The sequence below is a fragment of the Osmerus eperlanus genome, chromosome 2, assembly GCF_963692335.1.
Source record: "Osmerus eperlanus chromosome 2, fOsmEpe2.1, whole genome shotgun sequence".
Taxonomy (NCBI): Eukaryota; Metazoa; Chordata; class Actinopteri; order Osmeriformes; family Osmeridae; genus Osmerus; species Osmerus eperlanus.
The window spans coordinates 24504255-24532156 of NC_085019.1; the positions used below are offsets into that span (position 1 = coordinate 24504255).

At 52.5% G+C, this 27902-nt stretch overlaps 1 protein-coding gene across 2 annotated transcripts in view; it reads left to right on the plus strand.

Moving 5' to 3' along the window:
- The window catches only part of myh9b (myosin, heavy chain 9b, non-muscle), a 32905-nt gene extending 20228 nt beyond the window's left edge, over positions 1–12677 (plus strand). For both annotated transcript variants that reach the window (XM_062480421.1, XM_062480430.1), the window contains 28 exons: positions 132–305; positions 385–558; positions 673–787; positions 3442–3629; positions 3777–3898; positions 3982–4051; positions 4169–4329; positions 4432–4540; positions 4633–4764; positions 4856–5062; positions 5159–5296; positions 5401–5696; positions 5771–5983; positions 6087–6231; positions 6360–6566; positions 6707–6811; positions 6922–7074; positions 7293–7541; positions 7694–7906; positions 8171–8383; positions 8582–8743; positions 8986–9114; positions 9258–9346; positions 9592–9715; positions 9808–10016; positions 10107–10215; positions 10382–10554; positions 12527–12677. In XM_062480421.1, coding sequence (XP_062336405.1) covers positions 132–305; positions 385–558; positions 673–787; positions 3442–3629; positions 3777–3898; positions 3982–4051; positions 4169–4329; positions 4432–4540; positions 4633–4764; positions 4856–5062; positions 5159–5296; positions 5401–5696; positions 5771–5983; positions 6087–6231; positions 6360–6566; positions 6707–6811; positions 6922–7074; positions 7293–7541; positions 7694–7906; positions 8171–8383; positions 8582–8743; positions 8986–9114; positions 9258–9346; positions 9592–9715; positions 9808–10016; positions 10107–10215; positions 10382–10554; positions 12527–12635 — 4488 coding nt within the window. In that variant the 3' untranslated portion in view covers positions 12636–12677. The remainder of the gene's footprint in view (positions 1–131; positions 306–384; positions 559–672; positions 788–3441; positions 3630–3776; positions 3899–3981; positions 4052–4168; positions 4330–4431; positions 4541–4632; positions 4765–4855; positions 5063–5158; positions 5297–5400; positions 5697–5770; positions 5984–6086; positions 6232–6359; positions 6567–6706; positions 6812–6921; positions 7075–7292; positions 7542–7693; positions 7907–8170; positions 8384–8581; positions 8744–8985; positions 9115–9257; positions 9347–9591; positions 9716–9807; positions 10017–10106; positions 10216–10381; positions 10555–12526) is intronic.
- Positions 12678–27902: the final 15225 nt, after the last annotated feature.

The following is a 27902-nucleotide window of genomic DNA, read 5'->3' on the forward strand; positions in this document are numbered from 1 at the left end:
AAGGGAGACAGGGAGGGATGGTGTATTGCAGTGTTATGTTGAAGCATGTCTCTAACCTGGCATTTGTCTTCTGTTTTGTGACTCCCTCTCTCTCTCCCTTCTCCCTCTCTCCCCTCCGCTCTCCTCTACAGCTGAACTCGTTTGAGCAGATGTGCATTAACTACACCAACGAGAAGCTCCAGCAGCTGTTCAACCACACCATGTTCATCCTGGAGCAGGAGGAGTACCAGCGGGAGGGCATCGAGTGGAGCTTCATCGACTTTGGTCTGGACCTGCAGCCCTGCATCGACCTCATCGAGAAACCTGTGAGTTTCTGGGAGTCTCTCTATCTAGCTCTCCCTCTCTCTCTCCCCCTGTCTGACCCCCCCTGTCTCCTGTGTACAGGCCAGCCCCCCAGGTATCCTGGCTCTGCTGGATGAGGAGTGCTGGTTCCCCAAGGCCACAGATAAGAGCTTTGTGGAGAAGGTTCTCCAGGAACAGGGAACACACCCCAAGTTCCACAAGCCCAAGAAACTGAAGGACGAGGCTGACTTCTGCATCCTGCACTACGCCGGGAAGGTACACACACTCACACCAAACGCTCTCTAGGTTGATCCTCAGCCCTGGTTACAACTCCACTTCCCAGGTTCCTAGCGTAGTAGTGGGTGAGTAAGCCCCTCCTCTTCCTGTCAGGTGGACTACAAGGCTGATGAGTGGCTGATGAAGAACATGGACCCTCTGAACGACAACGTGGCCACGCTGCTCAACCAATCAACAGACAAGTTTGTTTCTGAGCTCTGGAAGGACGGTGAGTTATACAGGAAGTGATGCGGGGCTCTATACAGGAAGTGATGCGGGGCTCTATACAGGAAGTGATGCTGGGCAGCTGGGTCAAACTCGACCATGTTGGTGACCCGTCATCTGGTGTCTTATCTTATCTCTACTTCTCTCTCTGTCTTCCTTCACCTGGTGTCTCCTCTCTCTCTCTCTCTCTCTCTCTCCTCTCAATTGCTGTCACTCCGAGATATTTTACTTTTCTGTCTCTCTCGCTCTCCCTCTCTGTCCCCCCTCGCTCTCCCTCTCTGTCCTCCCTCTCTGTCCCCCCTCGCTCTCCCTCTCTGTCCCCCCTCGCTCTCCCTCTCTGTCCCCCCTCGCTCTCTCTCTCTCCCTCCCCGTCCCCTCCCCTGTCTCTCTAGAGGTGCTCAGATGCCAGAGAGCTTATTTCTATCAGCGTTTTCCTTTCCTCCACTCAGACTCAGGTGACTTCTCTTTCATTTCTACATTCTCTCCGTTCCTGCTCCTTCTGTCCTCCTGCTTTCCCACCAGGTGACCTCATCCTCCTCCTGCCTTTATCCCTCCTCCTTTTATTTCCCCACCATGACCATGTTTTTAACTGATGTGTATGTAAAGTTGTACTGACACACTGTTAACCTGTGGCCAGTCAGTCAGGTTTAGGGCCAGCCAGCCAGTCAGTCAGGGTTAGGACCAGCCAGTGAGTCAGTCAGGGTTAGGACCAGCCAGTGAGTCAGTCAGGGTTAGGACCAGCCAGTGAGTCAGTCAGTCAGGGTTAAGGCCAGTCAGTCAGCCAGTCAGGGTTAAGGCCAGTCAGTCAGCCAGTCAGGGTTAAGGCCAGTCAGTCAGCCAGTCAGGGTTAAGGCCAGCCAGTCAGTCAGGGTTAGGACCAGCCAGCCAGTCAGTCAGTCAGGGTTAGGACCAGTCAGCCAGTCAGGGTTAGGACCAGCCAGCCAGTCAGTCAGGGTTAGGACCAGCCAGCCAGTCAGTCAGGGTTAGGACCAGCCAGCCAGTCAGTCAGTCAGGGTTAGGACCAGTCAGCCAGTCAGGGTTAGGACCAGCCAGCCAGTCAGTCAGGGTTAGGACCAGCCAGCCAGTCAGTCAGGGTTAGGACCAGCCAGCCAGTCAGTCAGGGTTAGGACCAGCCAGCCAGTCAGTCAGGGTTAGGACCAGCCAGCCAGTCAGTCAGGGTTAGGACCAGCCAGCCAGTCAGTCAGGGTTAGGACCAGTCAGTCAGGGTTAGGACCAGTCAGCCAGTCAGGGTTAGGACCAGCCAGCCAGTCAGTCAGGGTTAGGACCAGCCAGCCAGTCAGTCAGGGTTAGGACCAGCCAGCCAGTCAGTCAGGGTTAGGGTTAGGACCAGCCAGTCAGTCAGGGTTAGGGTTAGGACCAGCCAGCCAGCCAGTCAGTCAGGGTTAGGGTTAGGACCAGCCAGCCAGCCAGTCAGTCAGGGTTAGGGTTAGGACCAGCCAGCCAGCCAGTCAGTCAGGGTTAGGACCAGTCAGTCAGGGTTAGGACCAGCCAGCCAGTCAGTCAGGGTTAGGACCAGTCAGTCAGGGTTAGGACCAGCCAGCCAGTCAGTCAGGGTTAGGACCAGTCAGTCAGGGTTAGGACCAGCCAGCCAGCCAGTCAGTCAGGGTTAGGACCAGTCAGTCAGTCAGGGTTAGGACCAGCCAGCCAGTCAGTCAGGGTTAGGACCAGTCAGTCAGGGTTAGGACCAGCCAGCCAGCCAGTCAGTCAGGGTTAGGACCAGTCAGTCAGTCAGGGTTAGGACCAGCCAGTCAGTCAGGGTTAGGGTTAGGACCAGCCAGCTCCTGCTCCCTCCAGCGTCTCATGACCTCTGCTCTCTCCCCTGTGTAATAGTGCCCCCTGGTGTTGGTCATGGGTACTACAGCAATGGGTATATACTGCATGGGTTTGGTTTTGTCTTCACCAACACCACAGGAACACCTCACACACACACACACACACCCTCGTCACACACACACACACACACCCTCCTCACACACACACACACACGCACACACACGCCTTCATCACACACACACACACACACACACACACACACACACTGCATTGTTCCATCTTGTTGGTGTGACTTCCCTCACGCCTCACTCCCCCCCCCCCTTCCCTGCTCTTCCCCCCTCCTTCACTAGTGTGTGTGTGTGTGTGTGTGTCACCATTCTCATGTTCTCTCCTTCCCTGCTCCTCTGCTGGTAGAGGAGCAGGTGAAGACTTTTCCTCCAGCAGCACCGTGGTGTCTGGGTGGTGTCTCATTGTGCAGCCTGATCACCCTCTGACCAGACACTCAGCCTCTCCTCTGACCAGACACTCAGCCTCTCCCCTGACCAGACACTCAGCCTCTCCCCTGACCAGACACTCAGCCTCTCCCCTGACCAGACACTCAGCCTCTCCCCTGACCAGACACTCAGCCTCTCCTCTGACCAGACACTCAGCCTCTCCCCTGACCAGACACTCAGCCTCTCCCCTGACCAGACACTCAGCCTCTCCCCTGACCAGACACTCAGCCTCTCCCCTGACCAGACACTCAGCCTCTCCCCTGACCAGACACTCAGCCTCTCCCCTGACCAGACACTCAGCCTCTCCCCTGACCAGACACTCAGCCTCTCCCCTGACCAGACTCTAAGCCTCTCCCCTCTCCCCCCTCAGTGGACCGTATCGTGGGTCTGGACAAGGTGGCGGGCATGTCGGAGATGCCGGGAGCGTTTAAGACTCGTAAGGGCATGTTCCGCACGGTGGGCCAGCTGTACAAGGAGCAGCTGTCCAAGCTGATGGCCACGCTCAGGAACACCAACCCCAACTTCGTCCGCTGCATCATCCCCAACCACGAGAAGAAGGTGTGTCGCCGTGGCAATGCCGTAGCAGACTGGGTGGAGACGGGAGTTTTAATGTCTGTTTGTTGTGTAGAGGACAGGTGTGTGTAGGTGTGTGTGTAGGTTTGTGTGCGTGTGTGTTTGTGTGTGTTGACCAGTCTCCGCCCCCAGGCTGGGAAGCTGGAACCCTACCTGGTGCTGGACCAGCTGAGGTGTAACGGGGTTCTGGAGGGCATCAGGATCTGCAGGCAGGGCTTCCCCAATCGCATCGTGTTCCAGGAGTTCAGACAGAGGTACAAACACACTCTCACACTCACACACACGTGCATACACACACAGACAGAGGATGTGGTCCTAATCCGTGTGTGTGTGGCAGGTATGAGATCCTGACCCCTAACTCCATCCCCAAAGGCTTCATGGACGGCAAGCAGGCCTGCGTGCTCATGGTAAGATTCAGATCTCTCTAAATAGCTCACAAACCCCTCAGATCTCTCTAACTAGCTCTAGAACCCTTCAGATCTCTCCAGCTGTGTTCTCCTGTGTGACCGCTCCCTGTATCTCAGATCAAAACCCTGGAGCTGGACCCCAACCTGTACCGGATCGGCCAGAGCAAGGTGTTCTTCCGGGCCGGAGTCCTGGCTCACCTGGAGGAGGAGCGGGACATGAAGATCACCGACGTCATCATCAGCTTCCAGGCCTGGTGCCGAGGATACGTGGCCCGCAAGTAAGGAGCCATGCTCACCTCTAAACACCACAGGAGGAGGAGGGGAGGAGGAAGAGGTGCTGGGTGAGGCTGTGCTCTTCCTGAGTGTGTGTGTGTCCTCAGGGCGTTTACTAAGAGGCAGCAGCAGCTGACAGCCATGAAGGTGATCCAGAGGAACTGTGCTGCCTACCTCAAACTCAGGAACTGGCAGTGGTGGAGGCTGTTCACCAAGGTACACTCGCACACCTACACACACACACACACACTCGCACACACACCCTGAGACACACTCAGTCCCTGAGTTAACCCCCCCCTCCCCCCCAGGTGAAGCCCCTGCTGCAGGTGAGCAGGCAGGAGGAGGAGATGCAGGCTAAGGACGAGGAGCTGATGAAGGTGAAGGAGAAGCAGATGTACGTGGAGGAGCAGATGCAGGAGATGCAGAACAAGCAGCAGCAGGTGAGCCTCCTGATGCACCACCTGCCCTGACACACCACCCGCCCTGACACACCACCCACCCTGACCCCCCCCCCCCCCCCCCCCCCCCCAGCTGAGCGTGGAGAAGCAGGCCCTGCAGGAGCAGCTGCAGGCGGAGACCGAGCTGTGCGCGGAGGCGGAGGAGATGAGGGCGCGGCTGTCTGCTAAGAAGCAGGAGCTGGAGGAGATCCTGCACGACCTGGAGGCCCGGGTGGAGGAGGAGGAGGAGCGTGCCACGCACCTGCAGGCAGAGAAGAAGAAGATGCAGCAGAACATCACCGTGAGGACGCGCACACGACTGCACACACACACACACACCATCATACAGAAGGTTTCAGACAGACCTATCTAACCGTGTGTGTGTGTGTGCGTGCAGGACCTGGAGCAGCAGCTGGATGAGGAGGAGGCAGCGCGTCAGAGGCTGCAGCTGGAGAAGGTAACCATGGAGGCCAAGATGAAGAAGGTGGAGGAGGACGTCATGGTGCTGGACGACCAGAACAACAAGCTGATGAAGGTGAGGAGGGGAGGGAGAGGGAGAGGGAGGTTGTCCTGTGGTGTTCTAACCAGGGTTGTGGTGAGGTCATGTAACCTGTGGTTGTGGTGGTGGTGGTGCTGCAGGAGAAGAAGCTGATGGACGAGAGGATCTCTGAGTTCACCACCAACCTGGCAGAGGAGGAGGAGAAGAGCAAGAGTCTGCAGAAGTTAAAGAACAAACACGAGGCCATGATCACCGACCTGGAGGACCGTCTGCGGCGGGAGGAGAAGCAGCGGCAGGAGCTGGAGAAGAACCGGCGCAAGCTGGAGGGAGACTCCACAGAGCTGACCGACCAGATCTCAGAGCTGCAGGCCCAGATAGCAGAGCTGCGCGCACAGCTGGCCAAGAAGGAGGAGGAACTGCAGGCTGCGCTCGCCAGGTGAGTGTGTGTGTGTGGCAGAGAGGTGTTGTGGGTTTGGACATGTCAACTCACCTGCTTCCTCCGTCTCCCAGGATGGAGGAGGAGGCGGCCCAGAAGAACCTGGCCCAGAAGAAGATCCGGGAGCTGGAGGCTCAGCTGTCCGAGCTGCAGGAGGACCTGGAGCTGGAGCGGGCAGCGCGCTCCAAGGCTGAGAAGCACCGCAGGGACCTGGGAGAAGAGCTGGAGGCTCTGAAGACTGAGCTGGAGGACACGCTGGACTCCACCGCCGCGCAGCAGGAGCTCAGGTGGGTTCACACTCACACTCACACACACACACACACACACCTGTGTGTGTATATATCACACACACACAGGTCTAACAGCTGAGTGACCCCCCCCCCACCCAAGGACCAAGAGGGAGACAGAGGTGACTCAGCTGAAGAAGGCGCTGGAGGATGAGGTCAGAGTTCATGAGCAGCAGGTCCAGGAGATGAGACAGAAACATGGCCAGGCCTTCGACGAGCTCAACGAACAGCTGGAGCAGGCCAAGAGGGTACACACACACACCAACACACACACACACACACACACCAGCATTAACACACACACGCGTGTGCTAATGCACATACATACACATGAACACACACATACTTTAAACCCCTCTCCCCCTCCTCCCCCCAGAACAAGGTGTCTGTGGAGAAGACGAAGCAGGCCTTGGAGAGCGAGCGGAACGAGCTGGCCATCGAGATGCAGGGGCTCCTGCAGGGGAAGGGAGACTCCGAGCAGCGCAGGAAGAAGGCAGAGTCACAGGTCACTGAGCTGCAGGTCAAACATGCTGAGAGCGAGAGGCAGCGGGCAGAGCTGGCCGACAGAGTCGCCAAGATGCAGGTACACACCTGGTCACACACCTGGTCAATACTACTATTACACACCTGGTCAACACCTCTGCTACATGCCTGGTCATTGTGAGCTGTGATTGGCTGTGTCTGATGTGTGTGTGTGTGTGCGGCGGGGGTGTGTTGTGATAGGCTGAGCTGGAGAACGTGAACGGGCTTCTGTGCGAGGTGGAGGGCAAGTCCATCAAGGCCAGCAAGGACTGCTCTACTGTCGAGTCCCAGCTCCAGGATGTCCAGGTACACACACACACACACACACACACACAGGAGAAACAAGAATGTCAAATATACATGTGAAGGGGTTTATAGTAGGACCCTCCCCTCCCCCCCTCTCCTCCCCCCCTCAGGAGCTGCTGGGGGAGGAGACGCGGCAGAAGCTGTCCCTGGGGACCCGTCTGCGCCAGCTGGAGGAGGAGCAGGGCGTGTTGAGGGAGCAGATGGAGGAGGAGGAGGAGGCCAAGAGGAACGTGGAGAGACAGCTGCTGACCGTGCAGGCCCAGGTACCACAGACTGTACACACACTGCACACACACTACACAGGCCCAGGTACCACACGCTGTACACACACTACACAGGCCCAGGTACCACCAGCTATACACAGGCCCAGGTACCACCCACTATACACACACACTGCACACAGTTCCACATACAACGCACACGCTGCACACCAGCCCCGCCTCTCAAATGTGTTTGATTGACATACCTGCTCATCCAATAGCTGGTTGACATGAAGAAGAAGGCAGAGCTGGAGGCGGGATGCCTGGAGAGTGCTGAGGAGGGCAGGAAGCGTGTGCAGAGGGACCTGGAGGGCGTGGCCCAGCGCCTGGAGGAGAGGAACGCAGCCTTTGAGAAGCTGGACAAGACCAAGACCCGCCTCCAGCAGGAGCTGGACGATCTGCTGGTGGACCAGGACCACCTGAGACAGATCGTGTCCAACCTGGAGAAGAAGCAGAAGAAGTTTGATCAGGTGGGAAGGAGGGGAGGAGGAGGAGGAGGAGGGAGGGGAGGGAAGGGAGGGAGGAAGGGAGTGGAAGGAGGAGGAGGAGAACAAGGGAGGGATGAAAGATGACTGATTATCTCCAACCTATTGTAGAAGTCTGACCTCCTCCTCCCCCCCAGATGCTGGCGGAGGAGAAGAGCGTGTCGGCCCGCTATGCGGAGGAGCGCGACCGTGCGGAGGCTGAGGCGAGGGAGAAGGACACACGGGCGCTGGCCCTGGCCCGCCAGCTGGACAGCCTGATGGAGGTGAAGGAGGAGCTGGACCGCTCCAACAAGCTGCTCCGTGCAGAAATGGAGGACCTAGTCTCCTCCAAGGACGACGTGGGCAAGAACGTAAGTGGTGTGTGTATCTGGTCTGGTCTAACTATGCTTGTGGGGACCAAATGTCCTACCAAGTATAGTTAAACATGAAAAAAATTATCCTGTGGGGCCCCTTTGCTGGGCCCCATAACTTCATATGCTTTTGTCAGTGTTTTAGGGTTTAGAATTACATTAAGAGTTAGGATTAGGGGTGAGAGAACATGATTTTGAATGGAAGTGAATGATTGGGTTCCACTGGGATAGAAAAACAAACGTGTGTGTGTGTGACCCCTCCAGGTCCACGAGCTGGAGAAGTCGAAGCGGGGCATGGAGCAGCAGCTGGAGGAGATGCGGGTGCAGCTGGAGGAGCTGGAGGACGAGCTGCAGGCCACGGAGGACGCCAAGCTGCGCCTGGAGGTCAACATGCAGGCCATGAAGGCCCAGTACGACCGCGACCTGGCCGGACGCGACGAGATGGGGGAGGAGAAGAAGAGACAGCTGGTCAAACAGGTACAGGCTCTGCTAGCTGTTGGGGATCAGTCCTGCTAGCTGACCTGCTAGCTACATCAACTCCCATGTTCTCCTGGGCTCAATACAAACTGACACCTATTGGTTATTTAGTGTTGCATTATGATCTGTGTAGTTTCTCCAGTGAGAGCCTGTGACTCTGCTCCTCATAGTGTGTGTGCGTGTGTGTGTGTGCGTCAGGTGCGGGAGATGGAGATGGAGCTGGAGGACGAGAGGAAGCAGCGGTCGGTTGCCATGGCGGCGCGTAAGAAGCTGGAGCTGGATCTGAAGGAGCTGGAGGCGGCCATCGACATGGCCAACAAGAACAGAGACGAAGCCCTGAAACAGCTGAAGAAGCTGCAGGTACATGCCCTCTACTGGCCCTCTACTGGCCCTCTACTGGCCCTCTACTGGCCCTCTACTGGCCCTCTACTGGCCCTCTACTGACGCTCTACTGGCCCTCTACTGCCCCTCTACTTACGCTCTACTGACGCTCTACTGACGCTCCACTGACGCTCTACTGTCCCTACTGTGTTCAGCCTCACTAACATGTCTTCCTCTCCCCCCCTCCCCCCCTCCCCCCCCCTCCCCCCCCCCTCCCCCAGGCCCAGATGAAGGAACTCCTGAGAGAGCTGGAGGACACCAGGCAGTCCCGGGACGAGATTCTGGCCCAGGCCAAAGAGAACGAGAAGAAGATTAAGAGTATGGAGGCAGACATGATCCAGATGCAAGAGGTCTGTCACTCTCTCTCTCTCTACCTCTCTCTATCCCTCTCTACCTTCACCTGTCTCTCTATCCATCCATAGAGACATTGTTGACTATCAACTATAATCAAGCTCACTTCGGTCTTCTCTCCAACTTGTGTGTGCGTGCGTAGGAGCTGGCAGCAGCAGAGCGTGTGAAAAGACAGGCGCAGCAGGAGAGAGACGAGCTGCAGGATGAGATCAACAACCAGGCCAGCAAGAAGTAGGACTCTTCCATCACTTCCACCTGTCCTGTCTCCTCCATCACCTCCACCTGTCCTGTCCTGTCTCCTCCATCACCTCCACCTGTCCTGTCTCCTCTAACTCCTGCACCTCCCTCCGTCACCTCCTCTTGTCCTGTAACTCCACTTCCTGCTTCCACATCCTCCTCCACGTTCCTCTTGATTCTCTTCTTAAACATCAACCGTCAGGATGCTGCAGATAGTTCACGAGCTGTCATCCCCCCAGCTCTCTGATAGCGGAGGAGAAGAGGAGGCTTGAGGCTCGTATCGCCCAGCTGGAGGAGGAGCTGGAGGAGGAGCAGTGCAACACTGAGCTGGTCAACGATAGGCTGAAGAGAGCCATGCTGCAGGTACGGCAGCCTATCAGAGGGAGCGGAGCTGAGGCTATTGGCACAGAATGTTGCGTGGCATGTAGAAATTGAGTCTCCCCCCCCCCCCCCAGACTGACCAGATGAACGTGGAGCTGACAGCAGAGCGCAGTACCTCCCAGCGCCTGGAGGGGGCGCGCTCTCAGCTGGAGCGCCAGAACAAGGAGCTGAAGCTGAAGCTGGGAGAGCTGGAGGGCACCATCAAGAGCAAGTACAAGGCCTCTATCTCCGCCCTGGAGGCCAAGATCGCCCAGCTGGAGGAACAGCTGGACATGGAGACCAAGTAATACCCTCCCCCTGTCTGTCTGCCTCTGTCTGTGTGTGTGTCTGGCTCTTTCTGACCTCTGTGTGTGTGTCTGACCTGTGTGTGTAGGGAGAGGCAGCAGGCCTCCAAGCTGGTGCGCCGTACAGAGAAGAAGCTGAAGGAGGTGATCCTGCAGGTGGACGACGAGAGACGCAACACCGAACAATACAAGGACCAGGTGTGTGTGTGTGTGTGTGTGTACAAGGCCCTGGTGTGTGTGTGTGTGCTCCCCTGACTGCTTGGTGTGGTGTGTGTGCACTCCCCTGTGTGGTGTGTGTGTGTGTGTGTACTCCCCTGTGTGTGTGTGTGCGCTCCCCTGACTCCCCTGTGTGGTGTGTGTCCAGTCAGACAAGCTGAACTCACGTATGAAGCAGCTTAAGAGGCAGCTGGAGGAGGCAGAGGAGGAGGCCCAGAGAGCCAATGCCAACCGCAGGAAGCTGCAGCGGGAGCTGGAGGACGCCACCGAGTCTGCCGACGCCATGAACCGAGAAGTCAGCACCCTGAAGAGCAAGCTCAGGTACGCTCCACCCTGCTGCTCCACCCTGCTGCCCCACCCTGCTGCCCCACCCTGCTGCCCCACCCTGCTGCCCCACCCTGCTGCTTCACCCTGCTGCTTCACCCTGCTGCTTCACCCTGCTGCTTCACTCCTCCACCCTGCTGCTTCACCCTGCTGCTTCACCCTGCTGCTTCACCCTGCTGCTTCACCCCTCCACCCTGCTGCTTCACCCCTCCACCCTGCTGCTTCACCCTGCTGCTTCACCCTGCTGCTTCACCCCTCCACCCTGCTGCTTCACCCCTCCACCCTGCTGCTTCACCCTGCTGCTTCACCCTGCTGCTTCACCCTGCTGCTTCACCCCTCCACCCTGCTGCTTCACCCTGCTGCCCCACCCTGCTGCTTCACTCCTCCACCCTGCTGCTTCACTCCTCCACCCTGCTGCTTCACCCTGCTGCTTCACTCCTCCACCCTGCTGCTTCACTCCTCCACCCTGCTGCTTCACCCTGCTGCTTCACTCCTCCACCCTGCTGCTTCACCCTGCTGCTTCACTCCTCCACCCTGCTGCTTCACCCTGCTGCTTCACTCCTCCACCCTGCTGCCCCACCCTGCTGCTTCACTCCTCCACCCTGCTGCTTCACTCCTCCACCCTGCTGCTTCACCCTGCTGCTTCACTCCTCCACCCTGCTGCTTCACTCCTCCACCCTGCTGCTTCACCCTGCTGCTTCACCCTGCTGCTTCACTCCTCCACCCTGCTGCTTCACTCCTCCATCCTGCTGCTTCACCCTGCTGCTTCACCCTGCTGCTTCACCCCTCCACCCTGCTGCCCCACCCTGCTGCTTCACCCTGCTGCTTCACTCCTCCACCCTGCTGCTTCACTCCTTCACCCTGCTGCTTCACCCTGCTGCTTCACCCTGCTGCTTCACCCCTCCACCCTGCTGCTTCACCCCTCCACCCTGCTGCTTCACCCTGCTGCTTCACCCTGCTGCTTCACTCCTCCACCCTGCTGCTTCACCCTGCTGCTTCACCCTGCTGCTTCACCCTGCTGCTTCACCCCTCCACCCTGCTGCTTCACCCCTCCACCCTGCTGCTTCACCCTGCTGCCCCACCCTGCTGCTTCACTCCTCCACCCTGCTGCTTCACTCCTCCACCCTGCTGCTTCACCCTGCTGCTTCACTCCTCCACCCTGCTGCTTCACTCCTCCACCCTGCTGCTTCACTCCTCCACCCTGCTGCTTCACCCTGCTGCTTCACTCCTCCACCCTGCTGCTTCACCCTGCTGCTTCACCCTGCTGCTTCACCCTGCTGCTTCACCCCTCCACCCTGCTGCTTCACCCTGCTGCTTCACCCCTCCACCCTGCTGCTTCACCCCTCCACCCTGCTGCTTCACCCTGCTGCCCCACCCTGCTGCTTCACTCCTCCACCCTGCTGCTTCACTCCTCCACCCTGCTGCTTCACCCTGCTGCTTCACTCCTCCACCCTGCTGCTTCACTCCTCCACCCTGCTGCTTCACCCTGCTGCTTCACTCCTCCACCCTGCTGCTTCACTCCTCCACCCTGCTGCTTCACCCTGCTGCTTCACCCTGCTGCTTCACCCTGCTGCTTCACCCCTCCACCCTGCTGCTTCACCCTGCTTCTTCACTCCTCCACCCTGCTGCTTCACTCCTCCACCCTGCTGCTTCACTCCTCCACCCTGCTGCTTCACTCCTCCACCCTGCTGCTTCACTCCTCCACCCTGCTGCTTCACTCCTCCACCCTGCTTCTTCACTCCTCCACCCTGCTGCTTCACTCCTCCACCCTGCTGCTTCACTCCTCCACCCTGCTGCTTCACTCCTCCACCCTGCTGTCCTGCTCTGCTGCTCAGCCCTGCTGCTCTGCTCTACTGTAGTGTAATAAACTGCCTAATTTGTATGTGCTTTTCTACTATACTGTACTCTAATCTACTGGCTATGTTTTCTCCTGGTGTGTGTGTGTGCGTGTGTGTGTGTGTGTGTCCAGGCGTGGGGACCTCCCCTTCACCATGCGTCGCATCGTAAGCCGTGCAGGCATCGAGAGCGATGAGGAGAGCGAGCCCAAGAGCGACACCCCCGAGCCCAAGCCTGAGTGATCACAGCCTGCCCCTGCTGGCCGGAGGACCAAACTACAGCAGGACCACGCTTACACACACGCTTACACATTCTCACACATGCTCACACACGCACTATACACTTGCAGAGGGACTTAAACATCCTATTACTGTATCAATAAAAGAGAACAGGCTTTACAGTATGAATACACTGACAATCTACACACACACGTTAGTACCACTTAAAACATGCAGACAATCAACTTGTTGACATACATGCCACATACTCATATATATACACACATATACTACTACTCATGGGCCAAACCTTTTCATGCTTTCATCTTCATTCTCTGGGAAACAAAAAGAAAAATGAATGATATTTTTGTAAGGAAACATTCCAATGATAGCCCTGTTTTAAGCGTCTATTTTTCTAACTGAAGAAAGACAGGAAGGAAGAAGGAAGTAGACATGAATGAAGAAAAAATTACTGGATGGGACCAAAGTAATATCGTAATCTAAAGATTTGTATTTTATTCTGAAGTTTTTATAATGATTAAGTGTTGCTGTAAGACTCTTATTCTGGCTCTGCCTGGGGCTCCCGGCGGGAAGTCCTGCTCTCTCTGTGCCTTTTCATGTGGGTCCCTTAGACCCTCACCTCACAGGCAGTACACAGGGTCCCTTAGACCCTCACCTCACAGGCAGTACACAGGGTCCCTTAGACCCTCACCTCACAGGCAGTACACATGCACACTTCCAGAGCACACAGTCAGGCAGGTGTATTGAAGGTTGATTCTGGTTCTGAAGTGTATTATTGATGCACTGAGATGTTGAGATATGCCGTGGACCACTGCATACACACAATTCTGAAGTGATTACATACACACACACACACACACACACAATTCTGAAGTGATTACACACACACACACAATTCTGAAGTGATTACACACACAAGATGCCAAAACTTCCGAAGGCCTTCCTCAGCTGTTAAAGGGTGCAGCTGGTTAGGGTTAGCGGCCGTTATTTGCTTGTTTTCTGGATCCATGTTTGGATTTTTATTGTGGTTGTTCATGTCTGCACAGGGCACAGCTGGGAGGGGCTGGGACCATGTTAACTCAACACACACACTCGACTCAGCACAGCTGGGAGGTAGAGGAGGTGTTGCTACTAAACTTCCCTTCCTCCCTCCTGACGGGCTCCCTGTACCCCAGGCTGTAGGAGAGAGGGAGACACCGCAGACTAGGTGTGTGTGTGTGTGTGTGAGCCCTCTACAGACTGTGCTGCTGCATGTGTAGGAGAATGTTGTTCATCATAGATTAATAGAAAAAAGATCTCGCTGCCTCTGTCCACCTGTCTCTCTCTTTCTCGCACTTAGAAGTAAAACTGAAAAAAAGAAAAGACAAAGAAAAAAATCTTTACATTTTTGTACTGTTTCTTTTCTCCTCTGGAAAGAGACATCTTGAGATATGGGTTGTGAAATGTTGGAATTATTGCAATAAAAGATGCTTTCTAAACTGCTACCCAGAGTGTTTCATGACCCTCTGCTCAGGACTTCACCTCCTACTGTCCTCTCCCCTCTGTTATACATGATGATCACAGTAACAGACATCACCAGCATCACTGGATTGCTTTATAAATGTCCAGACTGTAATATACAGGAGGGAACCACTTTCCTCAGGCCCCCAGGGAAATCTGTTCCCCCTGTGTTCTCAGTGTAAGAGACTGGTGTATAGATTAAACGTATTACACATTATGATCACTGTAAAATAATGAAATGAGTATCCTAAAATCATAACACCGGCTTGCCTACTTATTGTACAGTACCATAGTTTATTTGTGCCTGCAACAAAACATAAAACGACACACACACAATAATAAAATTAATAACAAACTAAAATATAAACAAGCGAACAAGACTATGCTCACGAAGAACTAGGCATTTTCAGTCCAAATTGTGATGCTTTAGTACAGAGGGAGTCAGGTGGCTGAGCGGTTAGGGAAGCGGGCTAGTAATCAGAAGGTTGCCAGTTCGATTCCCGGCTATGCAAAATGACGTCGTGTCCTTGGGCAAGGCACTTCACCCTACTTGCCTCGGGGGGAATGTCCCTGTACTTACTGTAAGTCGCTCTGGATAAGAGCGTCTGATAAATGACTAAATGTAAATGTCTAAATGTAACCAGTGGATGAATGAGCTTAACTTATTGTGCAAATCTTTAAAAATCAAACTTGCATATTTACTATATATTTATATATGCATTATAAATTTACTATATAGGCTACCTTATGAGCTCACTCAGTTGACTACACTACAATATTTCTTGTCAAAAGCTTGTATGCGCGTGTGTGCCGCCACCTAGTGGGCTGAATAAGAGGGATAGGTCTACCTATGCCTGCTTGGACTTTGATTTCGGAATAGACCGTTCTATACATAGATATATATAAACATATGTTAATAACATATAATAACATATGTATATGTTTATATATATCTATGGTTCTATATATATCTATGGACCGTTCACCCAACTTCCGTATTTTTTTACCGGAAATACGCAATCGTCGTGGCAATGTTCTTCCTCTCCGGTCATGGCAACAAATGGCGCAAGCAACGAGCAAGAGTTCTTGTAGCGTACCGGGCTGTTCTTGTTATTCCCAAAAGCAGCCATATCTGTCGTTTCATTCCTTCCCTGTTAATGGTGAAGTTCGACGGAAATGGATCCAGGCTATCCGGCGGGATGAAGGACCAAACTTTACCATTAAAAAGGGGAGCACTTATGTCTGCAGCAGACACTTCACATCAGACGACTACGTTTTAGGGATCACTCTTCGCCGCTTGAAACCAGAAGCGGTCCCTAGCCTTTTTCCTTGGAACAATTTCACCCCTAAAGGAAAAAGGGATCATGTGTGTGAGCGGTGCCAAAAACGGCAGCCGTTAACGTCTGTAGGAGTCGAGATAAAGGAAATAGCAAAGAAAGCTTTGAAACTGGACCACGATTATGCGACTGCGACGTCGCCGCCCGCAGGTAAGAAATTCCACCTCCTATAACGTTATGTCTTCATGGTGCATTGCCTTCTTCAATCACTGTAACAGTTTGTCAATATTTTACCACAGCTAATTTAAAGGGTTTAAAAGCATTCCTCACCTCATATCGCTGTGCCTAATTCCCTGGCTATGTTCTTGTGTTGTAGTCTACTTTGCAAAACTTCATGTTACCAATCCTACTTGTTAACGGTGTCTGTCATTATCACCCTCCTTAAATTTATCAATTTCATGTAAATCATGGCTTATGGACTGCGTGATGTTTAAACTATTTTGAACTGTAGCCAAAGTCCGGACGAACAAGATATCATCTTGGTCAAGGAACACGTGTCATGTAACGCTGACAGGTTGAACGCTACAAAGCTATGCAATGCAAATGATCGGTGTCAGTCGTAACAAATGGATGAAATAATTATTCTTCATGGCTACGTAATCTTAGACTTATGTAAGTATGCCTAATTGTTCATTTCCATGAACTTTTGAAGTTGATAAAAGACATACTGTTATCCACAGGGCTTTATAATTTCACTAAATTGAATGAAGGACTACCAAAGGTATGCTAGATGATATGAGATGTTCTTGGTCTATGCTGTAAATCACTTGTGCAGGCCAGAGGTGGAGGAACAGGAACAGTCTTCTGGCCAAGCTGCAAATAATGGAGGGCCACAATGTGCTGTCTGATATAGGAGGGCCACAATGTGCTGTCTGATATAGGAGGGCCACAATGTGCTGTCTGATATAGGAGGGCCACAATGTTCTGTCTGATAGAGGAGGGCCACAATGTGCTGTCTGATATAGGAGGGCCACAATGTGCTGTCTGATAGAGGAGGGCCACAATGTGCTGTCTGATATGAGGGCCACAATGTGCTGTCTGATATAGGAGGGCCACAATGTAGTTGCAGAAACCTTTTCCAGCTATGCAGCTGCAGAAAAAGGCCATCAGACGTCCATTGTCAGCGGCGAGTGATACACAACAAAAACATAGGGAAATACTAATAAGAATGGTGTACATGACATCACTGTTCATAACAGTACATCACTCTCAGCGGTAGTAACAGTTTATGGAAAGAGTTGAAATGGCAGTAGAGATTTATAACTTATGGAATGAGATGAAAGAGCTGAGTCAAAGCTCCTGCACATAATTCAGGTAGATTTCCAGACTTATGCTGAAAATCACCTTCTGTCTCTTTAATCAAAAGAATAAAAGACACAGCACTGCTGTGGCCAGCAAGGCTACACAAACAAAGTGTGTGTGAGAATGTTTCTATACCTGTAGCTGTGCACAAACTCAGCAGAAAGAGCTGCAACTGCAGCGAGTGAACAGTACTGCAACGGCAGTAAGAAGCTCTAAGCATTAAGAACAGGGAACATGTGCACGCAGTGGTCAAACCTCTAGTTTGTGAGGCTCCTCATTTTTCCTCTGAGGTGGGTAGCGTCTACATTTAGTCATTTAGCAGACGCTCTTATCCAGAGCGACTTACAGTAAGTACAGGGACATTCCCCCGAGGCAAGTAGGGTGAAGTGCCTTGCCCAAGGACACAACGTCATTTGGCACGGCCGGGAATCGAACTGGCAACCTTCAGATTACTAGCCCGATTCCCTAACCGCTCAGCCACCTGACAAGTGATTTACAGCATGACATCTAGCCCTCACAAAAACCTGCCCGTCTACTACATTTGATACTGACACGAAAACACACGCACATAAACACAGACATTGCAATTTTCCAGAGAAAAATGTTAACTGATGATGTTAGCATTCGGCGAACATTATTGTCGCTACACACAAGACGTTCACTAGGACAACCATACAGAACAAATTGATACCATAATGCTTCATTAAAAGCAGACTATAATGCTTTAGTAAGGTAGTCTATATCCTCTATACTATACATACATTATGTCTAAGTGGATGATGCTAATGATTTGTCATTCTAGTTAACAGTTCAGTAACAGTTAGCCTGATCGCCCTCACTTACCTTGATACTTATTGACAAATTCCTTGTGGAAAAATGTGTGCGTCTCATCTTGGGCTTTGAGGAAACTGTCAGTAGGCTATTTTATTCATGTTTCATTAAAATATAAGTTATGTTGCGCTGCACTTACATTTACATTTAGTCATTTAGCAGACGCTCTTATCCAGAGAGAATTACAGTAAGTAAATCCTCCTTATTTTGGTGGCTCCTCATGCCCTATAAAGTTTGCCATAAAAAGCTTTTGACACTAGTTGCAAAAATGTAAACGTTAGAAGGGGAGTAGGATTTTGGCAACACTGTTTCATACCTGCCGAAATCCCCCCCCCCCCTCATATCTTGGGGCTATAAGATCTGACACACCCTAACTATGCGGGGATGTGGACAATCTGGAAGGCAACACTAACTGGGTAATAGCTTGTAAACTGGTGTTGAGTACAATACTTTTTCACTACTAGACACATTCATAATGAAGCATTGGTATTTCTTTGTATAAGAGGTCATGTTATTATAGGTGACAGTGACAGTTTTTGCCCTTCCTAATGTTTGATCATTCATTATCATTCCACAAATTCGTCTTAATGTTTATCCAAAATCTCAGGTTGGCTGTGACAGCTGCCTCAGAAGGTTCCATCAGTGTTGTGCTCAAATCCAACTGAGAGGAATATTCTCTCCACTGGCTACCTATCATGGCCCGTATCAGATTCAAGACCCTGGTATTGACCTTCCGAGCAGTGAACGGGACTGCACCCGTCTACATCAAGTCTCTCCTGCAGCCTTACACCCCCACCCGTCACCTACGGTCTTCTTCAGACAACCGCCTGGTGGTCCCACCGCTCAAGACCGCCCGGTCCCAACACAAGCTCTTCTCCTGTCTGGCCCCCCAGTGGTGGAATCAACTCCCCACCTCCATCAGAGACACTGACTGTCTCTCCACCTTCAAGAAAAGGCTCAAGACGCACTTGTTCCGGGAGTACAACGGTACTTAGGAATGGTTCGCTTGACCCGATGTTAGTTTCCTCAAGGATCACAATGACTCTTGCTTAGAGACTTGTTGCTCTTGTGGTTAGTGGTAACTGACTTAAATTTTTGTACTCGCTGTGATATATTGTTTTTATTATTGTTGCTTGCTTTTTCCACAGGTACACTTGCACTTATAGCAGTTCATGTTGTTTAATTGTAACTTGTTTAACTACATGCTCTTATGGTTCTTCCCTTTGGCACTTATTTTGGTTGTTCACAATGTGTGCTTCATGTTTTGGCTACTCGCAATGTTTTGTGGCTATCTCGTTGTTATGATCAGTGACCTATGCACTTTGTAAAGCTCTCTCTTGGAAAGTCGCTTTGGATAAAAGCGTCTGCTAAATGAATAAATGTAAATGTAATATGTCCGTGCTGCCTGCTGTAAACATCCCTGACCTGTTTTCATGATCAAGCCTCAAACTTGTTAAAACTCTTATTTAAATTATCACTTATTTTCTACCTTTTGTTAAATATATCGTTAGTTTTTTGTTTAAAATAAATTTGATGGAACACCAATCAAAATGTCATCATTTATTAGATGTTTTTCACGAGCCAGTCACAAAGGGAAGGTCCAGGCTGGGCTTATCATATAGTTTCCTCCAAGCCTAAGACGAGGGAACCTTAACATTTAACTCGTAAAAATCGCCTTGGTTCACCAAGCTACACATAGCCATACGCTAGGAAGACAGTGCGCCTTCACGCGTAGGGGAGTGGAATTCTGGAGGGGGGGGGGGTGAGATTTCGGCCCAACACCGGCCCTAGGGTTTGGGGGATATTTTTTTTGTTTGTTTGGGGGGGGGCCCGAACCAATCGCGGGGCCCTTAACAAATTTTTATTTTGTTTATTGGGTTGGGCCCGCCCTGTACTTATAACTAGCTAACCAGCTAAATGTGGAACCGTATCTATAAGCTACCAGTTAGCTAAATAGTTAGTTTTGACCTCCACTGTTCGGGAGATATTGCTTAGCCATTGTGGTCGGACTTATCGATCGTGACAAGTTATCTAGGTATGTGGCAATTGTTGAATAATTATGTTATGTGGTTACATGTACAGTGTTCAGTTAGATCGTAGGCCTATTTAATAGCCATTTCCATTATTAAACAAATGCAACGTTTGTGCAATTTCACTTATTACATGTTCTAGTACAATTGACAAATTGGCTGTTGCATCTTGCAATGAGAGGATTCAATCTAGTGTTAAATGCAAGAACATATGTTGTTCATGGTTTTTATATTATAGAAACAACCATGGAAAACTTTTGCAGTTTATATTGTGTACAATTAAATAAAATGCTGATTTTCTGTTATATTTTTCATCAGGTGCGCTAGATGATGCCCTTGACAAGATTATGGAGTTAGAAAAAGCTCTCCTGCAACCAGCCAATGACACCAGGCCTTCTCCACCACCAGCTAGTGGAACACAAAGCTGACTTGTGTATTTGACTAAATATTGGATCAGTAAAAAAATGGTATGTTCCAGTAATTATTTGTGAAATGTTGTTTACTTGTCTAGTAAGTCCCAAGAGTGATTCTAGTGGGAAGAACAATAGCTAGTAACCGATTATAGCATCAGACAGTTGTGAAGCCTGTGCAGTGAAATATCTCTAGTTGAAAGAGGTGCATGTAGGACTGCTCTCGGAAAGCTCTATCGTGGCCCAAACTGTTCCATCAGAGTGAGCAGCAGCGCAGCAGCAGCGCAGCAGCAGCAGCACAGCAGCAGCACAGCAGCAGCACAGCAGCAGCAGCAGCGCAGCACAGCAGCAGCAGCACAGTAGCAGCACAGTAGCAGCACAGTAGCAGCACAGCAGCAGCACAGCAGCAGCACAGCAGCAGCACAGCAGCAGCACAGTAGCAGCACAGCAGCAGCACAGTAGCAGCACAGCAGCAGCAGCACAGCAGCAGCACAGCAGTAGCAGCACAGTAGCAGCACAGCAGCAGCAGCACAGCAGCAGCACAGCAGTAGCAGCACAGTAGCAGCACAGCAGTAGCAGCACAGTAGCAACACAGTAGCAACACAGTAGCAGCACAGTAGCAGCACAGTAGCAACACAGCAGTAGCAGCACAGTAGCAGCACAGCAGTAGCAGCACAGTAGCAACACAGCAGCAGCACAGCAGCAGCACAGCAGCAGCACAGCAGCAGCACAGTAGCAGCACAGTAGCAGCACAGTAGCAGCACAGCAGTAGCAGCACAGCAGTAGCAGCACAGTAGCAACACAGCAGCAGCAGCACAGTAGCAGCACAGTAGCAGCACAGCAGCAGCACAGTAGCAACACAGCAGCAGCAGCACAGTAGCAGCACAGTAGCAGCACAGCAGTAGCAGCACAGCAGTAGCAGCACAGTAGCAGCACAGTAGCAGCACAGTAGCAGCACAGTAGCAGCAGCACAGTAGCAGCACAGTAGCAGCACAGCAGCAGCACAGTAGCAGCAGCACAGTTGCAGCACAGTAGCAGCACAGTAGCAGCACAGTAGCAGCACAGTAGCAGCACAGCAGCAGCAGCACAGTAGCAGCACAGTAGCAGCACAGCAGCAGCACAGTAGCAGCACAGCAGCAGCAGCACAGTAGCAGCACAGTAGCAGCACAGCAGCAGCAGCACAGTAGCAGCACAGTAGCAGCACAGCAGCAGCACAGTAGCAGCACAGCAGTAGCAGCACAGCAGTAGCAGCACAGTAGCAGCACAGTAGCAACACAGTAGCAGCACAGCAGCAGCACAGCAGCAGCACAGTAGCAGCACAGCAGCAGCAGCACAGTAGCAGCACAGTTGCAGCACAGTAGCAGCACAGTAGCAGCACAGTTGCAGCACAGTAGCAGCACAGTAGCAGCACAGTAGCAGCAGCACAGCAGCAGCACAGTAGCAGCAGCACAGTAGCAGCACAGTAGCAGCACAGCAGCAACACAGCAGTAGCAGCACAGTTGCAGCACAGTAGCAGCACAGCAGCAGCACAGTAGCAGCACAGCAGCAGCACAGTAGCAGCAGCACAGTAGCAGCACAGTAGCAGCACAGTAGCAGCACAGTAGCAGCACAGCAGCAGCACAGTAGCAGCACAGCAGTAGCAGCACAGCAGTAGCAGCACAGTAGCAGCAGCACAGTAGCAGCACAGCAGTAGCAGCACAGTAGCAGCACAGTAGCAACACAGCAGTAGCAGCACAGTTGCAGCACAGTAGCAGCACAGCAGCAGCAGCACAGCAGCAGCACAGCAGCAGCACAGTAGCAGCACAGTAGCAGCACAGTAGCAGCACAGCAGCAGCACAGTAGCAGCACAGCAGTAGCAGCACAGTAGCAGCACAGCAGTAGCAGCACAGCAGTAGCAGCACAGTAGCAGCACAGCAGCAGCACAGTAGCAGCACAGTAGCAGCACAGCAGCAGCACAGCAGTAGCAGCACAGTTGCAGCACAGTAGCAGCACAGTAGCAACACAGTAGCAGCACAGCAGCAGCACAGTAGCAGCACAGTAGCAGCACAGCAGCAGCACAGCAGCAGCACAGTAGCAGCACAGCAGCAGCACAGTAGCAGCACAGCAGCAGCACAGCAGCAGCACAGCAGCAGCACAGTAGCAGCACAGTAGCAGCACAGTAGCAGCACAGTTGCAGCACAGTAGCAGCACAGCAGCAGCACAGTAGCAGCACAGTAGCAGCACAGTAGCAGCAGCACAGCAGCAGCAGCACAGTAGCAGCACAGTAGCAACACAGCAGTAGCAGCACAGTTGCAGCACAGTAGCAGCACAGTAGCAGCACAGTAGCAGCACAGTAGCAGCACAGCAGCAGCACAGTAGCAGCACAGTAGCAGCACAGTAGCAACACAGCAGTAGCAGCACAGTTGCAGCACAGTAGCAGCACAGTAGCAGCACAGTAGCAGCACAGTAGCAGCACAGTAGCAGCACAGTAGCAGCACAGCAGTAGCAACACAGTAGCAGCACAGCAGCAGCACAGTAGCAGCACAGTAGGAGCACAGCAGCAGCACAGCAGCAGCACAGTAGCAGCACAGCAGCAGCACAGCAGCAGCACAGCAGCAGCACAGCAGCAGCACAGCAGCAGCACAGTAGCAGCACAGCACAGTTGCAGCACAGTAGCAGCACAGTAGCAGCACAGTAGCAACACAGCACAGTTGCAGCACAGTAGCAGCACAGCAGCAGCACAGTAGCAGCACAGTAGCAGCACAGTTGCAGCACAGTAGCAGCACAGTAGCAGCACAGCAGCAGCACAGTAGCAGCACAGTTGCAGCACAGTAGCAGCACAGTAGCAGCACAGTAGCAGCACAGTAGCAGCACAGTAGCAGCACAGCAGTAGCAACACAGTAGCAGCACAGTAGCAACACAGTAGCAACACAGCAGTAGCAGCACAGTAGCAGCACAGCAGTAGCAACACAGTAGCAGCACAGCAGCAGCACAGTAGCAACACAGTAGCAACACAGCAGTAGCAGCACAGTAGCAACACAGCAGTAGCAGCACAGTAGCAACACAGCAGTAGCAGCACAGCAGCAGCACAGTAGCAGCACAGTAGCAGCACAGTAGCAGCACAGTAGCAGCACAGCAGCAGCACAGCAGCAGCACAGTAGCAGCACAGTAGCAGCACAGTAGCAGCACAGTAGCAGCACAGTAGCAGCACAGTAGCAGCACAGTAGCAGCACAGCAGCAGCACAGCACAGCAGCAGCAGAGCAGCAGCTCAGCTCAACACATTCAGTTCAGCCATAGACTAGGTTTTAGATTCTAGGTTTTAAAACTGGGGGTGCAAAGGGTAGTGTGTGTTTTTTTTTTTGGCTGACAAAAAACATGCTCAAAATTAATAGTAGATTTTAAAATGTTTAATTAATCATCAAAATACAACAAACCATGATAGAACATACAACTCTGACATCACATAAAATGTTCTAAAGTCATTTAATCGTTTTTTTACATTAATTTGAAAATGTAACTTTTTCATCCCAACAGTAAGGGGTGCAAATGCAAAAAAGAAGCTGGTTTTAGTTGCTAATCCTTTACATGCATGTAATATATGCAATAACAGCACTGAACGGCTACTCCTGCGGGTTCTACGTTTTAACGTTTCTCCCTGGTCCTTGAGGTTTTGCGTGTTTCTTTATCATCCCTACACACTCCTCTCCTCCCGCACTCACTGCGCCACCAGAGGGCGCTGTTGAGACAGTTGTCCCGGCCGCATCCCTCCAGAGAACGGACCGCCGTATTAACGGGTCGAGTCTGAACCGGTTTTCCTCCGGTCTAATCCGTAAACAAGGATGTCTGCAGCTGGGCAAGAAAGAGGACAACTTTCCTCATAACAACTGTGTTCTTAAATGGTACAGCCTACCTCATACTTTGTACAAGATAAGCATGTGCACGCGGTGAGACTCATAGGTTGACAATTGACAACAGTTGACAATAATCCAAATTTTGTAATTAAGAATTGAGACAGGCAGACTCAGACCGTGTTGTCACTGTCTCCAAACCGCACATTTCCTTATGGGGACAGTTCAAATACAACACTATGCGACATGTCTGACGGTTGATAATGACCGTTGTTGTGATGATCAGATAAAGTCTGTCCATCACCACTGGATCCAGATAGACAGGTGTGTCTAGGAGGCTGTACAACTTAGTCAGGAGGATTTCCACAATAATATAACAGATAGGCCTAAAATACATAGGCTCTAATGTCATGGCTGCACTATAATATACTCCACCGCTTTGCCCGGCTGCGCTGCAAACGACGTCCAGAGCGAATATTCTATAAATACTGGATCACAAGATGACAGGGATCCAGGCAGCTAACCAGCAGCACGTGACTGATTAGAGTGTGAGTGTGTATGGGTGCACTCGTTCCTTGTGATTCACAAGTTGTGAACATCACAGACCATTCAGATTCTGCTGAGTTTCAGAAGTCGAGTCCTTGTCTCCTTTCTTACGGCTGCTGTCCAGCACTCAGGAGGGAGTTTGGTAGGGGGCGGGGCCGCGGCGTTATTTGGAGAACCGGCTCGTTCAAGTTTTCTCTGAGAATAACATCTAGGTGGCCCAATATGCAACTTCAAAGGAAGATAGGACTCGAGCTGGAAGGGTCGAAGCTATAGCAGGCACCAACTTAGTGAGAATCCTGCGCTGTAATTTCTTAAAATTGTAGCTTTTCGCTAAATTGTTATCTTAGACCCCGTTGTCAGTGAGTGTCGTTTCATCATCACCGCAAGAAACACTGTTATCACCTTCTCGGGGCCGGACGTGCGGCGTGTTACGTTGAATAAACGGTAATTCGGTGAAGTTTGCCTCACTTACTGGAGCAACAGTTCATCAGCTTGGATCTCGTGAGATCACGAAAGCCTTAACTCGTGTAAATCATTAGTGGTGACCAGTCACGAGGAGATTTCACGAGCCTGCACCACCGTGTTATAGACCAGGTGAGTAGCCTTCACGAAAATACACCAAACGGTTCATGTAAGACGAATCTTGTCATAATGCCAGTGTATTACAGCCGTCACCTCATATTCTAGCCGCCGAGAAAGACGAGTGGAGACTGTCAGACAGACGTTACGTGTGTGTATGTGTCTCTGTGTGTGTATGTATGTGCGTGTGTGTATAACTATAAGTAGGCTGTGCTTTCTGTAATTCCACCGTTGCTTTGGCAAAATGAACATTTGTTATTTCATGCCAATAAAGGTCATTTCATTGAGTTGACAGATGTCCCAGCAGGTGTCACAGTGTTTCTGTGTCTGCAGTCTAACATGGTGGACAGCAGACAGCAACAGGATGATCTAGGCTATGACATTCTCTGGTGATACTAGTGTTCACCTCATTCATCTGGAGGGTGGGTGTAGCTCAGTGCTAGTTTGACTGCAGATCAAGAGGTCGCAGGTTCAATTCCTCCTGTGGGTCACTTGGATAAAAGCATCTGCTAAATGAATACATTATTACTATTAACTATTACTAGTTCTGTATACACTGTAATCTCATTGTAGCCCCCCCAAACACCCCCCTCCTTTCTCCCCCTCTTCCCCCCCCCCCCCCTTCTCAGTGAAGAGGTCAAGTGACCAACTGCATGGTCCCCATCAGTCAAACTAGACACAGACGTTTACTCATCAACCAATCAGAGGTCAAGATACAGAATGTTCTGGATATACAGAGGGAAGGATAGAGAGAGACAGGAAGGTTGAGGGATGGAGAGAGAGAGGGATGGAGAGAGACAGAGAGAGAGAGAGAGGAGAGTTGAGGGATGGAGAGAGAGAGACAGAGAGAGAGGAGAGTTGAGGGATGGAGAGAGAGTCTACCAGTGTGTGTTTTGTTATCTGTGGTTAGAAAGATCATTTCTCTTCTTGTTCCATTCTCCTCTCTGTACATCCAACTGTCACTCATCTGATCTCTCCTTTCCAGGAATCTTCTGGGAACCCCTACAAGTAAACAGCTTTTAAAGGACTACACCTCTAAACAGCTTTTAAAGGACAGCAATCTCTAAACAGCTTCTAAAGGACTGCACTCTGTAAACAGCTTCTAAAGGACTGCACTCTGTAAACAGCTTCTAAAGGACTGCACTCTGTAAACAGCTTCTAAAGGACTGCACTCTGTAAACAGCTTCTAAAGGACTGCACTCTGTAAACAGCTTCTAAAGGACAGCAATCTCTAAACAGCTTCTAAAGGACTGCACTCTGTAAACAGCTTCTAAAGGACTGCACTCTGTAAACAGCTTCTAAAGGACTGCACTCTGTAAACAGCTTCTAAAGGACAGCAAAAGGAGAGTGGTTGAGAAGAGTGCTGATCACAAAGGAGGAGGAGGAGAAGAGAGACAATATTTTCTCAGAAGAATGGAGCTGTCTCTGGTGAGTATCTCTACTACTCTCTCGCTTTCGCTCTCGTTCTCTATCTCGCTCTCTGCCCCCCTCTCTTTTTCTCTCTCCCTTCCTCTCTCCCCTTCTAAGTATCTGACTGTCATGTTGTTGTTGTGAGTAGAACACAAGTGGTTCTGGAAGCTTCAGTGTGTTGCCTAGGTGATGGGCCAGCTCTTATTGTCCAGCCCCGCTCCCTCTCCCCCCCCCCTCCCCAGGTTCACCCAGCCCTGAAGGCCTTCTCCCTCTCCCCCCCTCCCCAGGTTCACCCAGCCCTGAAGGCCTTCTCCCTCTCCCCCCCCTCCCCAGGTTCACCCAGCCCTGAAGGCCTTCTCCCTCTCCCCCCCTCCCCAGGTTCACCCAGCCCTGAAGGCCTTCTCCCTCTCCCCCTCCCCAGGTTCACCCAGCCCTGAAGGCCTTCTCCCTCCCCCCCTCCCCAGGTTCACCCAGCCCTGAAGGCCTTCTCCCTCTCCCCCTCCCCAGGTTCACCCAGCCCTGAAGGCCTTCTCCCTCCCCCCCCCTCCCCAGGTTCACCCAGCCCTGAAGGCCTTCTCCCTCCCCCCCTCCCCAGGTTCACCCAGCCCTGAAGGCCTTCTCCCCCTCCCCAGGTTCACCCAGCCCTGAAGGCCTTCTCCCTCTCCCCCCCTCCCCAGGTTCACCCAGCCCTGAAGGCCTTCTCCCTCTCCCCCTCCCCAGGTTCACCCAGCCCTGAAGGCCTTCTCCCTCTCCCCCCTCCCCAGGTTCACCCAGCCCTGAAGGCCTTCTCCCTCTCCCCCTCCCCAGGTTCACCCAGCCCTGAAGGCCTTCTCCCTCTCCCCCCCCTCCCCAGGTTCACCCAGCCCTGAAGGCCTTCTCCCTCTCCCCCCTCCCCAGGTTCACCCAGCCCTGAAGGCCTTCTCCCTCTCCCCCCCCCTCCCCAGGTTCACCCAGCCCTGAAGGCCTTCTCCCTCTCCCCCTCCCCAGGTTCACCCAGCCCTGAAGGCCTTCTCCCTCTCCCCCCCCTCCCCAGGTTCACCCAGCCCTGAAGGCCTTCTCCCTCTCCCCCCCCTCCCCAGGTTCACCCAGCCCTGAAGGCCTTCTCCCTCCCCCCCCTCCCCAGGTTCACCCAGCCCTGAAGGCCTTCTCCCTCTCCCCCTCCCCAGGTTCACCCAGCCCTGAAGGCCTTCTCCCTCTCCCCCCCCTCCCCAGGTTCACCCAGCCCTGAAGGCCTTCTCCCTCCCCCCCTCCCCAGGTTCACCCAGCCCTGAAGGCCTTCTCCCTCTCCCCCCCCTCCCCAGGTTCACCCAGCCCTGAAGGCCTTCTCCCTCCCCCCCTCCCCAGGTTCACCCAGCCCTGAAGGCCTTCTCCCTCTCCCCCCCTCCCCAGGTTCACCCAGCCCTGAAGGCCTTCTCCCTCTCCCCCCTCCCCAGGTTCACCCAGCCCTGAAGGCCTTCTCCCTCTCCCCCCCCTCCCCAGGTTCACCCAGCCCTGAAG